Source organism: Pangasianodon hypophthalmus, chromosome 5 (assembly GCF_027358585.1).
Source record: "Pangasianodon hypophthalmus isolate fPanHyp1 chromosome 5, fPanHyp1.pri, whole genome shotgun sequence".
In the NCBI taxonomy this organism is placed as follows: Eukaryota; Metazoa; Chordata; class Actinopteri; order Siluriformes; family Pangasiidae; genus Pangasianodon; species Pangasianodon hypophthalmus.
Window position 1 is genome coordinate 3168617 of NC_069714.1, and position 14485 is coordinate 3183101.

The 14485-nt window shown below is 38.3% G+C and overlaps 1 protein-coding gene across 1 annotated transcript in view; it reads left to right on the forward strand.

Annotated features, from left to right (window-relative positions):
• LOC113544722 (interleukin-1 receptor-like 2) overlaps positions 1-14485 on the forward strand; it is a 19941-nt gene continuing 5456 nt past the window's right edge. Inside the window, exons 1-9 of the mRNA XM_026943661.3 lie at positions 1-307; positions 978-1093; positions 7846-8053; positions 9247-9424; positions 10205-10364; positions 10657-10719; positions 11162-11303; positions 11408-11550; positions 13977-14120. Coding sequence (XP_026799462.1) covers positions 1039-1093; positions 7846-8053; positions 9247-9424; positions 10205-10364; positions 10657-10719; positions 11162-11303; positions 11408-11550; positions 13977-14120 — 1093 coding nt within the window. The 5' untranslated portion in view covers positions 1-307; positions 978-1038. The remainder of the gene's footprint in view (positions 308-977; positions 1094-7845; positions 8054-9246; positions 9425-10204; positions 10365-10656; positions 10720-11161; positions 11304-11407; positions 11551-13976; positions 14121-14485) is intronic.

The window sequence follows — 14485 nt, forward strand, 5'->3', positions numbered from 1 at the left end:
CACACACACACGCACGCACGCACACACACACGCACGCACACACACAGCTGCTGAAGTTCTGCTCATTCCGCGCCTGTTCCTGGTATTGTGTGTGCAGCAGTGTTTAGGTCAGGCTTTAATGAAAACCGCAAGTCTTCTCAGCATCTTCTCTTCACTGGAAGGTGTGAAAGTGAGGCTGCAGGTAGATGGAAAAGCCCGGCGCTTTACTATAAGTGTCAACTCTGGCGTCACGCTCGAGCGCTTTATTCTGATCTCTGTATGTGCGGATGCGCGCGCGAGCGAGCGACTGTGCAGTTTACCGGAAAAGGTAAGATCTTCTTAAGAGCGTATAAACTCTGCGTCCTTTAGCTCTGAGCTGCTCAATTTATACTATTTACACATGATCATTTTATAGTATTCAGTAGTGTGTCCAAATACAGGTGGTGCACTACTGTGGCACCCTATAAAGTGCCCTAGAATGCGGGTTTGGACACATGCAGGGTAGTTAGTTGTGTGTATTGTGTCCTATAGCTGTATCAATTTCAGGCCCTATGATTAAAATAAGAATAAAATGGTGCTTGGCGTTTAAATGAGATGAATATCTTCTTCTTTAACCTTAGCTGATTTATGTTTAAACACACAACACAGAGAGAGAGAGAGAGAGAGAGAGAGAGAAATAGGAAGTGGAAAATGATCCGTCTGCAAGTTGAGGAGATGAGCATGTCATGGTTTCCTTGTGAAAGAGAGTTGTATAGGATTGAAATAGGCGAGTCTGCAGCTAGCTGGTGCGGTGTGATGATGATGAATAGCGGTGCTGCTGGGGGGAATTCCTGCGAGTTTCCTCAGCGGGTAACCGAGAAGTTTCTGCTGGAAACCACGGCGGAAAAAATCCTGGTTCTCGGCGTCCTGTCAGAAGAAACGCTCTTCACACAGTGGGCGATTTTTTCCAGCGGGGTTTTCTTCAGCCTGAAGAGTCAAATGGCTTTTTTTTTCTTCAGGTGTCGAGCCGTAAATACAAATAAAGCAGCCGACAGAAAGTTTTGCGAGCTCTGAGAGAGAATGGTGCGGTGGTGTGGCTTCCTCCTGGTGCTCAGCGTGTCCCTGCAGGCCGCAGGTAAGCTGCACTTCACTCCTGTCTGGAGCTGCAGGAGAAATATTCACACAGCTTAATGAACACGAGGGTGTGGGGAAAGCAGGCTGTGCTTCATTCAAGCACAATCCTGTTTCCTCGTCTACTGTAGGTTATAGGTGTAATATCTTATCTCTGGAGCCCAGACATTTCCTATCAATCATATTAACTCCCTGGTCATTTCCTCATACTTATTACTCATTATTGCTGGTTAATCATCTGGATTTAATTCCTCACATTTCATCAGTTACACTGGATTCGATTTATTTAATTACATTTCTTCAATTTCTTCATGACACATCTACCTTTTTAATACCAGAAAAAGACTGATATGTTTTAATAATAATAATAATAATAATAATAATAATAATAATAATAATAATAATGATTGTTTTATTGTTATGTTTTTAACTATGTAGTAATTATTATTATTATTACTATTATTATTATTATTAGCTTTGGGAGTGAGGGACGTTTAGGTGTAAATTGTTTAAATATAACAAATTTTGAGTACTTAAAAAAGAATGATTACTTAAAAAAGTAAGCAAATTTTCTAATTTCTGTTAGAAAATTTTACACACACAAACATACGTACACTCACCGTCCACTTTAATAGGAACACATGTACACCTGATCATTTATTCAGTTATCTAATCAGCCAATCATGTGGCAGCAGCACAACGCATAAAATCCTGCAGATGCAGGTCAATAGCTTCAGTTAATGTTCACAGAATTGGGGGGGAAAGTGTGATCTCTGTGGCTTTAACCGTGGTTGTTGGTACCAGATGGGCTGGTTTGTGCATTTCAGAAACTGCTGATCTTCTGGGATTTTCACACACAACATTCTCTAGAGTTACACAGAATGGTGTGAAAACCAAAAAACCTTGAGTAAGCGACAGTTCTGTGGGTGGAAACACCTTGTTGATGAGAGAGATCAGAGGAAAATGGCTAGATTGATTCAAGCTGACAGGAAGTCTACAGTAACTCAAATAATCACTCTTTACAACCATGGTGAGCAGAAAAGCATCTCAGCATGCACAACACATCAAACCTTGAGGTGGATGAGCTACAACAGCAGAAGACCACATCAGGTTCCACTCCTGTCAGACAAGAACAGGAATCTGAGGCTATCATGGGCACAGACTCACCAAAACCAGACAGTTGAAGATTGAAAAAAAAATTACCTGGTCTTTTTCCAGTCTTCAACTGTCCAGTTTGGTTGAGTCTGTGCCCATGATCAGTTTCAGACTGCAGACCCTCCACACACAGGATGTTTTTGTTTTTCACACCATTCTGTGAAACTCTAGAGATCAGAACTCTAGAGACTGTTCCCAGGAGATCAGCAGTTTCTGAAAGACTCAAACCAGCCCATCTGGTACCAACAACCAAACCACGATCAAAGTCACAGAGATCACACTTTCTCTTCATTCTGATGTTTGACGTGAACATTAACTGCTGATGTTGACCTGTATCTGCATGATTTTTTTTTCGTTGTGCTGCTGACACATGATTGGCTGATTAGATAGTTGCATGAATGTGCAGGGGTGTACAGGTGTTCCTGATACAGTGGATGGTGAGTATATACCCTCCTTCAATTCTAAGTGTGTGGTCCTCACCAATTTTTATAAACAACCAAATAACCTCAAGTGACAACAAAAAAGACAACAGATTTCAATATGTAGTCATTTTTCCCAAAAAGTAAACCAACATTCAGAATCCAGGTGGGAAAAAATAAGTACACCCTTCCTACTTCTACAGTCACTGAGAGAGTAATTAGCAGCCAGCTGTTAATAAAAAAATGCACGGGATTAGTTAATCATCAAGAAGTGTGATTTCCTCTATAAAAGCAGAATCTTTGGCAGTTTGGTGTTCTGGAGCACTAAGGTGTGTATCTACATCACGCCAAGAAGAAAGGACATCAACCAGGACCTCAGAGAAGCAATTATTGCTGCTCATCAATTTGAGAATTGGGTTATAAGTCCATCTCCAAACAATTTGAAATTCACCATTCTACAGTGAGAATTGTTTATAAATGGAGAGCCTTCAAGACAGCAAATTCAGTCCAAGGTCAGACCATTTAATGCTCAGAGATGTAAAGAGAAACCCAAGAGCTACCTCATGTGATCTACAGATTCTGTAGCACATTAAATGTTTATGCTCATGACAGCACAATCAGAAAAAGACTTGTGGGAGGTGATTTTATATGAGCTCGTTTTCCTTGATTTCTTCTTCACCTTTCTCTTTCAGTTCACCTTAACTGAATAAATAACCATTTCAGAAGATTTTTAGACATTTAAGTGTTATGGATATTGAAGATTAATAATTTTATACAGTCTAACATTGTTTTTTATGTGAAGAACTTCTGTCAAGATAAGATCTTCAACACCTTCCAGTCCAATAGCTACAACAACAAAAATGTAACAGTGTGAATGAGGTGTATAAGTAAGGTACCTTAAATAAGGTTTAAAGATATAAATAAGAGAGGTGTCCAGTCTTATCAGTAAAGAGCAAGTGTTGTTCCAGGCTTTCTTTCTTTCTTTCTTTCTTTCAATAATTATTAAGTAATTATCTTTATTTCCAGCCAAATAGGAGGCACAACTAATAGTTCATTAAAAATCATTAAACAGGAAGAATCAGGTGTAGCTTCCACTTGGTTGGAAGGAAAACCTGTAGCCACACCAGCCCTTTGTTGATATGATTATAATGCCTTTTTTTCCGAGAGTAGAATGACAGAATTGTGTTGATTCCAATGTAAATTCGTTATGTTACAGTATAATGAAACTCAGTCAGTACTCTTCTCCACTATCAAATGAAGCCAAGTTGCTGGGCTCAGTCTAACACTCGAAGCACGTTTAAAAGGACAATATTTCAAAATATGCAGAAAGAAAAATCCAGATGCAGATTTATATATATAGATTGCTAATGAGCGACCCAGTGGCAAAGAAAAACTCCCTGAGATGATATAAAAAAGAAACCTCAGAGAAATCAGAAGGGAACTCACCCTCTTCTCACACCTGAGTGTGATTATGAGTCATTTCTCTTCTACAGATGGATACTATAAAGTTAAACAGTGTGTTGATTGGATGTTCAGTATGAGCATCAAGTCTTTCTGATTACTGCAGCAGTTAAAAGTTAAAACTTTTGAAAACTTTTGAACAGAATGGAGATGTGTACATTTTTCTTATTTTGCCTAAATATCAGGACAAACAAGGGACTCATGAACAGCTATCACTAAACAAAAAAACACAGCTGTGGATCATTCAGGTAACAACACAGTATTAAGAATCAAGGGGATGTAAACTTTTGAACGGGGTCATTTTTATAAATTCAACTATTATTTTCTCTTGTGGACGATATGTAAACATCTTTTATGTGAAATATCTTATTCAGGTCAGCACTAAATAAACAATAACATGCATTTTGTATGATCCCTCTTATTTTGGTAAAATAATTAACATTTTGTAGATTCTGAAAGGAGAATGTAAACTTTTGACCTAAACTGTAGGTACTAGTCTACCGTATCCAGGTGAGATTATCCACTTAAGAAAGGCCGAGACATGGGCACAAGCTGTTCTTGGGAAGTGTGAATCTTTAGTCTATTCATGTGGGACCATCTACAGCAGCAGAAAATGAGTCACAAGTGCAGAAGCTCCAAGCAGAAAAATATCAGAATGAATCAGGCAGGACTGGAGGGTAAAAGGAGCCACAGCACTAGAAGTGTGACATTATATCATGCAGCAGAAAACACACATAAAAACCCGACAAAGAAAACAGATTAGGGGAAAAAAGCTCTTTGTAGGAAAAAGCTTGTGGCTGTAGTTTTTGAATGTGTAGTCCTTCACAGCATTACCAGAGTGAAATAGGAGACTTCCATAGCGTGCAGTATGCCAGAGGGGGAAAAAACCCCACCCACCTTCCAGACCACAGAGTTATCAGAGATACAGTCTGCTATATCTGTCACTAATATCTGCCTCAAACACCTCACCCTCATCAAAACCCATCCTATTTTAATAAATGATGCTTAATTTCCATTTCGAATGAACATTTCTATATTTTTGCAAGCATAAATTGTAAATTAGCTGAGCTTGTTCACCTTTAGGAACTCTTAACTGGTGCTCAAGTATCTCAACACATTGATCAGACAGGGTCTTCTTGATATTCAGTATGTATGTAAATACACTCACTATCTCACTATCTTTTCTCTCTGAAAAGCACAGTATTCTCATCTCTATGTGGAATAATCAAAGCCATTGAGCAGAATCAGTGGGGAAAAATACAAGTACAACAGATTTTGATTGGGCAGGGGTTTTACAAAAGTAATCGATGCCGACCTTTTCTTTTGTGATTAGATTTTGGAGGTGTCCCTGTTGTGCTACAGGAGGTTCAGCATTCCTCCATTCAATCACTGCCAAAGAGATTAAATGTTTACATTTTGTTACATGCATCAACATTACAATTATGGTCATCAGGGATGCCATGTTCTTTAGGATAGATAGATAGATAGATAGATAGATAGATAGATAGATAGATAGAGCCCCTCCCCCTAAACCACCACCAACGATCAAAAACAAATTATGTGTTTTTTTTTTGCGAAAGGAAAATCAGGTCAATTGAAGGTTTAGAATGTCCCACAACCAATCTGGGTCACTGCCTACGTAATTTTTTTTTAGATATTAAAAGCAAAGCTAGTTACCCCACCAATGACTGTTCACGGCCACAGACCACATGTTTCACTGAAACACATGTTTGGGTCAGATATAGGTATATATCATTTCATTTACATGGTATTCAAGCTGTGCTCATTGCATTACTGTATTTTTCATACTACAAGGAGCTGCATGATTTAAAAGACTTTTGTAATCTGAAAGAAAAAAATTGGTTTGAATGTTAAGAGGCTTTAATGGCTTGAACATAGTTTTAATAGAAGGTAAATAGTAAACCACCACTGTAAGGGCCTGCTAATTAGCAAACAAGTTGCATGTTACGTTGGTTAGATGCAAACTGCACACGTCATGGCGATGTTGACTAGAGGTCTGTGTGCTATTTCATTAGATGCCAGAGTACATAACAGATAAATTGGCTTTAATATTAAATCTGAAATAATCACATAGTTTGAGTAAAACAGAGGCATTGTAACGCGGAGTCAACAGAATGGGGATCCATTAGCAGCGTTTTAATAAAAGGCAGACACAGTCGTACAGGCGTGGTCGAGCAACAGCGAAACAGGGTAATCAGAGGCGAAACAAAGGCAGAGTGATCAAACAAGCAGATGGTCAGGGCAGGCAGCAAAGAATCCAGAAACGAGAAGAAAAAGTCCAAGGTCAAACACGGTAATCCAACAAAGAAGATATAAGCGCTCAGAATGTCAGCCGGGGCAAAACAAGACTTCGCAAAGAGTGAGCGAGAGGCGGAGGCTTAAGTAGTCCCGGTAATAGGCTGCAGGTGAGCTCGTAATCAGTGCTGGGTGCGGGGTGATGGGAAATGTAGTTTCGAGGGGAAAGTCAATACTCGGGTGATGGTGACCTCTGGTGACGATCAGGGGGAACCACAGAGGCCGGATTCGTTACAGGCATGTCTCAGTAACGTGATTCTGCCCTTGAATTTTAGCGCATTTTTCTTGTTAGCCTGGTCCAAATGAAATCCCTAAAATATAATACAAAGGTGGGTCCTTACTTTTTAGAAGTTGTCTTCAGGCTTTATTTGTAGCAAAGTCAGTGAAAAATCCACCCTCAGTAAAATCCACCCTCCAAATTTAAAATTTTTTTTTTTTACACTCCACTAGCATATGTTTTATAGCCCACATGATGACAGTTAGCTAGCTAATATTAAAAGGCCATGTGACTGCACCTGTGTTCCCATCTATTGTCAAACCTTTAACTAGTAAATGACCGATGTACAACTAAGCAAATCACCTGTTTCAACAAAGTATTTAAATTGGATGATATTTCTTTGAATAATTTCTGATCTCTGGACTGAAAACTAAATGTCTATATAGCTTTTATTAAATATCTACATAGTTGCAGTCAAGTTTAGTCTGTGCATATGTCCAGCCATGGATGTAATTACAATATTTCAATCTGAAATGTATGTTTTGGACATTCTAATGTAAAAAAGTGATAGGATGTGGTGGATTAAATGCTATTTCATAAGATGATGAATAATGAGGGTGGAAGCCATGTAGTTAAATTAAACAAAAAATTTGCAGTGATTAAGTGATAATTACAGCTAGGACTATTCATGCAACAATATATTGTCAGTATACTAGAATCTTATTTAATGTTTATTTCAATGCTTGCCATTATCTCGTTCATATGCATTGTATTAATCTTTTATGTAGTTTATTTTTAAATGGTCTCTGAGTTAATTCACATAATCTGAGTGAGGAATGGAGAAAGCGATGTATGCGATTTATGCGTATGCATAAACCGTCTCTGAATAAGAGTAACTTTTCCCATGTAATTACTGAAGTAAAATATTTTTGCAGTTAAGTCTCCAGCTTTGAATTGTGTTCACAATTCAAACTAGTTATAGTTTTCGAGTGAAAATGTGAAAACATGAAAGGCGCTCTTTTTTAACAAAATATTTTTAACAATATTTTTAACAAAATACAATTTTTGAAATTGTTAGTCAGTACGTTTTATATAACAGTACAACCTCAAGTCAAGTGTTGTGTTTTGGTGCTCTTTTTACCACCTGATCTACATGCTGTTCTTCTCTGTTCTCTAATTCTTTTGCAGGCTGTATGGGCCGAAAGCAGCTAGAGCTCAGTGTGGGTCATGTGTTTATCCTTAACTGTCAGGAGTTTTCTGAAGATAAAGTGATAAGTGTGAACTGGACTCGAGAGCCGAACCAAGACTGGGACGCAGGAATAAAGGTTATAAATCAGTCGCTATGGTTCGTCCCTGTACAGGAGTCACACAGTGGAATCTACACATGTTATTTCAGGTATGATAACAGCACAGAATAAATCAACTGTGCTTTTCACATTTATGCTCAGTGTATTTTTACTTGGACCCACCTGAGTGAAGCTGCAGTTATTATTTAACGAGAAATCAGGGATCAAATAAAATGTGTGTCTTTACTAACAGCATTTTCACTGATTTTGTCTCAATGGGACTAGTATCTCTTCTGTAAAATAACACCTAAAATGGAGAAATGTAGATTTGTTTGTGTTGAGGCTTAAGACTTGTGTTGCTCGCTTTACTAGCTACTATTTCTTTTTCCCCTGTTTTTTGCTCATAGACCACACTCGCATAGTTTGCAGCTCTAAAGAAAAGGGAGATTCCGAGAAATTAGACTTCTTTTCTGTGTGTGTGATGTGATAAATGTTTTAGTTTCTGTTCGTCTCAAAAAAGGTTCAAAGTAGAACCTTTACCAATTCCAGAGAACCCTTAAGGAACACTTTTCTTTCTAGCAGTGTATAATTAAAGCTTTATGTAATGTGCTGGCAGATGAAGCAGGACACAAGTGCATAAACTCAACATGACCTTTGTTTGGGCAAAACCAGTGTGGGTCAAAATACAGACAGGCAAATAAATATCTACATAGTTGCAGCCAAGTTTAAAATGTGAAAATGTGAAAACATAAAACGCACTCTTTTTTAACAAAATATTTTTAACAAGATAATACAAAGTTATCTTAGGAAAATCCTTAATAAAAAATAATAATTATAGGCACAAGTCCGGAAAACAGAAAACTAAGAAAAAAAACAAGGTGCGGAAATGCATCAAACAGTCGATAAGACATTGCAATGATACTAAGACCCAACAGGGTATAAATAGACAAACTAATTAAGGTGTTGACACAGAACAGATGGACACAATAGGGCAACCAGACAATGACAGGATTAGTCAAGACTAGAGCAAAAACAAAGGTGTGTGACAGGAAATCCGACACATCAGGAAGCGCAAGTTATACTGAGAAGGTAAAGTCATGGCATTTCACATCTGTAAAGCTGCTTTGTGACAATATCTATTGTTAAAGGTGCTAAACAAATAAAATGGAACTGAGCTTTCTGAGCAAATCATAGAAGAAATCAACCATCAAATATATAACACAGTATACAGTTGATGTTATACATTAAATTGTGTTCCGTGTCTCATTTAATCAGACACTTTGTTCCTCTGCCCTAATTGCAGTGACAAGGAGGGACCTTTTGAAAGGCAATTTTCCATTTCTGTATCCAAGAGCAAATGTCCCCAATGGGCCTCATCAGTGTTCCTAATGACGAAAAGGCATGAACATCTTAAATGTGGCATTTTTGAGACATTGAGGAAAGTTGATCCATTAAATCTACCCAACGTGAGCTGGATGAAGGTATCTTGCAAAGATTTTCAAATGAGACATTCACTGTGTTTAATAAACTTATAAAGACTAACTGACAAATCTGCATCAAGGAGCTTGCATTAACCAATGTTCATTTACTTTGTTTTGCTCTCTACTGAGTGAAGAATGTCCCAATAACCTAGGCTTTCTGATTAGAATTGATGGCAGCAGTAAAAAAAAAAAAAAAAAAAGTTGAATAAATATAGTTTGCACTACCTAACACATCTTACCCAATTCATCTTAATTATTAGCAACATAAACATACAAAAGCTCTTTCCTTCCGTTCCTTCACAAAGGTTTATACAGATGAGAGTGTAAATAAGAGATGGAGGAAATGTGGTCAATAATTAACTATGTTTAAAACTTCTAGTATAGTAGTGATATTTTGGCTAATATTATATCTGAAGTATCCAGTGAGAAAAAAATGTTGAGATGCCAAAAAGCAAATGTAGCTACATATATTTAATCACTGCTATTACTGCTATTTCCTTTTATCTGGTATACCTAATAAATTTGCCCAGTTTGGTCAGTTGGACCCCTGTATCCACTACCCAAATGATACCTGGTCAGCGGTAGACTTATGGACTGATAAATTATTCAGACACAGATGGGCTACGATCAGTAATTATAAACCTGTATGATAGAATAAAAGGGCTAATAAATGTAGGTAAAAGGCTGGTGTACCTCATACACTGAGCTCTAAGTGTATGTCATTCCTCACATGGTCTTATAGGTTGTATTTGATATTTGTTGTAATTTTTCACTTACTAGGATTGCAGTCCGCTTAGCCGGCATAAAGAATCCGACACGCTTCGATTCACCAGTGTTTCAAATGGTGATGAGGGAGTGTACACCTGCTTCCTGAACTTCACTCATAATGGAACTTCATACACTATGGCTCAGAGCATGAAAGTCAGGATCACTGATCCTAGTAAATACACACACACACACACACACACATATGCACACACCCAGTGGCTCAGTGTGGTGTAACATGTAAGGTAATTAAACAACAGTATTAGATAAATGAAACAAATGTGTCAGTTATGCACTTACGGTCTAATGCCAGCCTTTAACTAAAACCTAGTGATGTAAAAACACTTTTCCTGTATCTAGCAGAAAACCAGCTTGCACTTGAAAGGAAAACACTTCACACTTATTGAAATTCAGTTGCATTCTGTGACCTCTTTTACACCTCATACCCGTCACTGCTGTATGTACAGGTCCTGTTCCACAGAAGCCCAGAGTCATAAAACCACGACAGGAAACTCTTGAAGTAAAACTGGGTGAGTATCGATGATGAAGAAATTTACCACTTGTATAGTCAGGGTAGTAAGTGTAATTTTTTAAAAGAGGGTTATGAAAGTTTTTGTCTGTTATACATTCAGCAATCAGTTTATTAGGTTATTAATATTCTATAGGTGTACAAGCCATTAACTTTTACAGCAGAGGTGCCATCACTTAGTAGTAAGAGTAGTGCTGACAAAATTGCATGCTAATGCAAACAAGCAAATTATTTACCAACTTCACGGCTTCTTTGCCAGCTGTGAAAAGTAAGATTGCTGGGAAATACTTAAATGAAAAGCACTAATGACTGTGGCTCTGTTTTATAGTGCATAGGCAAATTCTACTGTTATTATAATTATACTGTTTCATATTCTTCACACATTTTCGCACTGCTATTGCAGTGGCCAGTCAGTTTGAGTGTTTGTGTGTTTGTTAATGCAGGTTCAAAGCAGGTGTTACACTGCGAAGTGTTTGTTGGGCCTGGATCCTGTACAATGGATCATGTGGAAAGTATCAGTCCTTATTGGCTGGTGGACAGCACATTTGTTGAGCATTACCAACAGTATATGGTTACTCATAATGGGTAAGTTTGAAAGTGTGTGTGTTGTATATCATAAATGAAATGTTTACATACTTCAAGTCATGTTGCTTGTTATACTGAGATTTTTTTGGTTTGTTTGCTTTTAGCTGTACAACAGAAAACAACGTGGAGTTTCGCCACAGTAATCTTACCATTTTTGAAGTTCAGCAAGAATTCTTCAACATCCCTTTTCGGTGTGTCGTCCGCAGCTCTGTAGGTTATGACAACGGCACAGTGATACTTATTCCATGTGAGTTACTGCACACATTGTATAACTTCACATCACACATACACACATGCCTATTTGGTTTCCAGAAAGACTGTCCACTTGATATGGTCTTCATTGCTGTCAGGTCCAAGTGCCCCAGTAGAATGTTGCTGTGTCCCGCCGTAAAGACAGTTGAAAGTCACTCTAAAGCCCAGTGAGTTTATTAGATTCACATTGAACATTCTCTTAGTGACAGTCAGGCCTGATGTAACAGCGTTATGTAATCAAGATACAAAAAAATGATAACTGTAATCCTTTACAGTTATGTCAAAAACAAAGAATCACATTACAGGTACGGTTTGTAAAAAATGGGAATGTGGTTTTTTCATTTAAAACAAAAGTAATTAATCTTTTGACATAACGCAATTATAGACAACTGCTTGATTATAGTTCTGGTGCTCTCTTGCCGGTCGTGACTCACGTGAGCCACCTCCTGGTGCATACGCAAATAACATCTGTCTCTAATCATTCTACTCTAGAGGCACTTTGAAACGGCTGTTTATTACGATGATGCCCGCTGGAAAAAATGCATTACAGTCATGGAAATTACAAAATTAGTTTGTCTATAAAGGAGAAAATGGAAACAACAACACGGTACAGTGCAAACTATGCCTTCCAGCTGTGAAGATGCTGTCTTTATTGAAGGACTCGACATCTAATTTAAAGAAGCATTTAAGCACGGAAATCATGTTAGCTAGGTTAGCTATAATTATTTAGCGTTAGTTAGCGCTTTGAAATTCCCTGGTCTGCATGGCGACAGTTGTGGGCGAGGTTGCCAGCTGTGCTGAATTAGCTGGGAATACCCTGTATTTTGGTAGAAATGAAAACAGCTCATTCTTTTGCCAGCTGGTCCATTGTTACTCACTCTCATTTGCTGGGATGCGAGTCATCCACTGTTGGAATTTACGTCATTTTCGACCTCAGTACATTCAACAGACGAAGTAGAAAAAACATGGACACCTCCATGTTCGTTTTTTGTTAGCAACAAACTAGCCCTCTAACTGTGATGAGTGATGTATATTTTCCTCCTCAAACAGTGAGCTGTATAGTCAGTGTTATAGATTTAACCAGTAAATATGTCTGTGTTGACTGATCTAAAGGATATACTTGTATATACAGTATAACTCATTTAAAGGTAAGAAGTGTACTGTGTTTATTTTATTCTTTGCACAGCCGTGCTGAAATGGGGAAGGAAATGGGGAAGAAGACTTCCCCAAGTTGATGAGTAGGAATTTCAAGTTGTGCCATGTAGTTTAGTTTCTGTTCTAGTTCTCTCTCTGCCCCAGTCCTGTCATAGTGTATTACAGTAATGTGGTCATCTGATCTGTGATAAGCCTTTCATTAGTTTGTCTGTCCCTGTCCTGTTTTTAATGTTCCTCCTTGCAATGTCTTATCATGCATTTGTCTTGTTATGTCCAAGCCTCAGGTTCCCATGTTACCACTTTTTTTTCTTACCACTTCTTGGTTTTGACTCTCGCTAGTTTTCTTTGATGTTCCGAACTCTAGGCTGATGTTGTCTGCTTGTTCTCTGACACCAGCTTGTACCTTTGCCTATGTTTTTCTGATAAAAACACACTAGGTTTTCTTTATGCACATTACAACAGGACTCCAACATCTTTCATAATAATAATGCAGATCTTTTATTTGTGTGTGTAGTCTACAGCCATCACACCCTAAGCCATAACATTAAAACCACCTGCCTAATATTGTGAAGATTGCCCATGACCCTGTCGCTGGTTCACCGGTTGTCCTTCCTTCATCCACTTTTGGTAGGAACTAACCACTGCATACTGGGAACACCCCACGAGACCTGACGTTTTGCAGATGCTCTGACCCAGTCGTCTAGCCATCACAATTTGGCCCTTGACAAAGTTGCTCAGATCCTTACACTTGCCCATTTTTCCTGCTTCCAACACATCAACTTCTAGAACTGACTGTTCACTCGCTGCCTAATATATCCCACCCCTTCACAGGTGCCATTGTAACGAGATAATCAATATTATTCACTTCACTTGTCAATGGTTTTAAAGTTATGGCTGATCGGTGTATTATTTCATCTGCATGGATTCTATCTGAAATGCATTTCTCACCACTCTGTTGAAGGGATTTAGGTGAACCATCTTCAAGATTAAACCACAAGTCGAGTAACTGTAACATACTAGGCAATTTGCTGATGTAGATGACATAAGACCTTCACACTCCAGTTCATTCAATTCAGAGAAATGCAGAAGAAATTCGTACTATGGTTAAAACTGCACAATGTATAATATTTCACTTTTTTCCTTAGAAAAAAACAGGTGTCCCAAAACTTATAGAAGTACACTTTAAATTTCCATTCTGATTTTCATGTTCATCAGTCTTTTCATTTCCCTCATCATCTATTTATTGTGATCTTTTCTTCATAACAGCCAGTCAGAGAGAGCTCTATTGTACTTTGGCAGTATTCACTGCTTATGCAGTAGTAGCACTGGGGTTCCTGCTGTTTTATCAGTTTAAAGTGGACATTGTGCTCGCTTACAGGAATCTCAGCCCTTGTTTGAAACAACAAAATGGTGAGTAGAATTACATGAAGACTTTTGCACATGCATGTCTCACCTGGATGGCTAGAGCTGAGAAAGAAATATACACTATATGGTCCAAAATATGTGGACCTTTGACCATCACACTCATATGTTCTTTTGACCATCCGATTCCATAACCATGGGCATTAATATGGAGCTGGTCTCCCCTTTCTTGTTATAATAAGCTCCACTCTTCTGGGAAGGCTTTTCACTAGATGTTGGAGCGTGGCTGTGGGGATTTGTGTTCATTCAGCTACAAGAGCATTAGTGAGATCAGACACTGATGTTAGTGAGGAGGTCTGGGGTTCAGTCGGTGTTCCAGTTCATCCCAAAGGTGTTCAGTGGGGTTGAGGTCA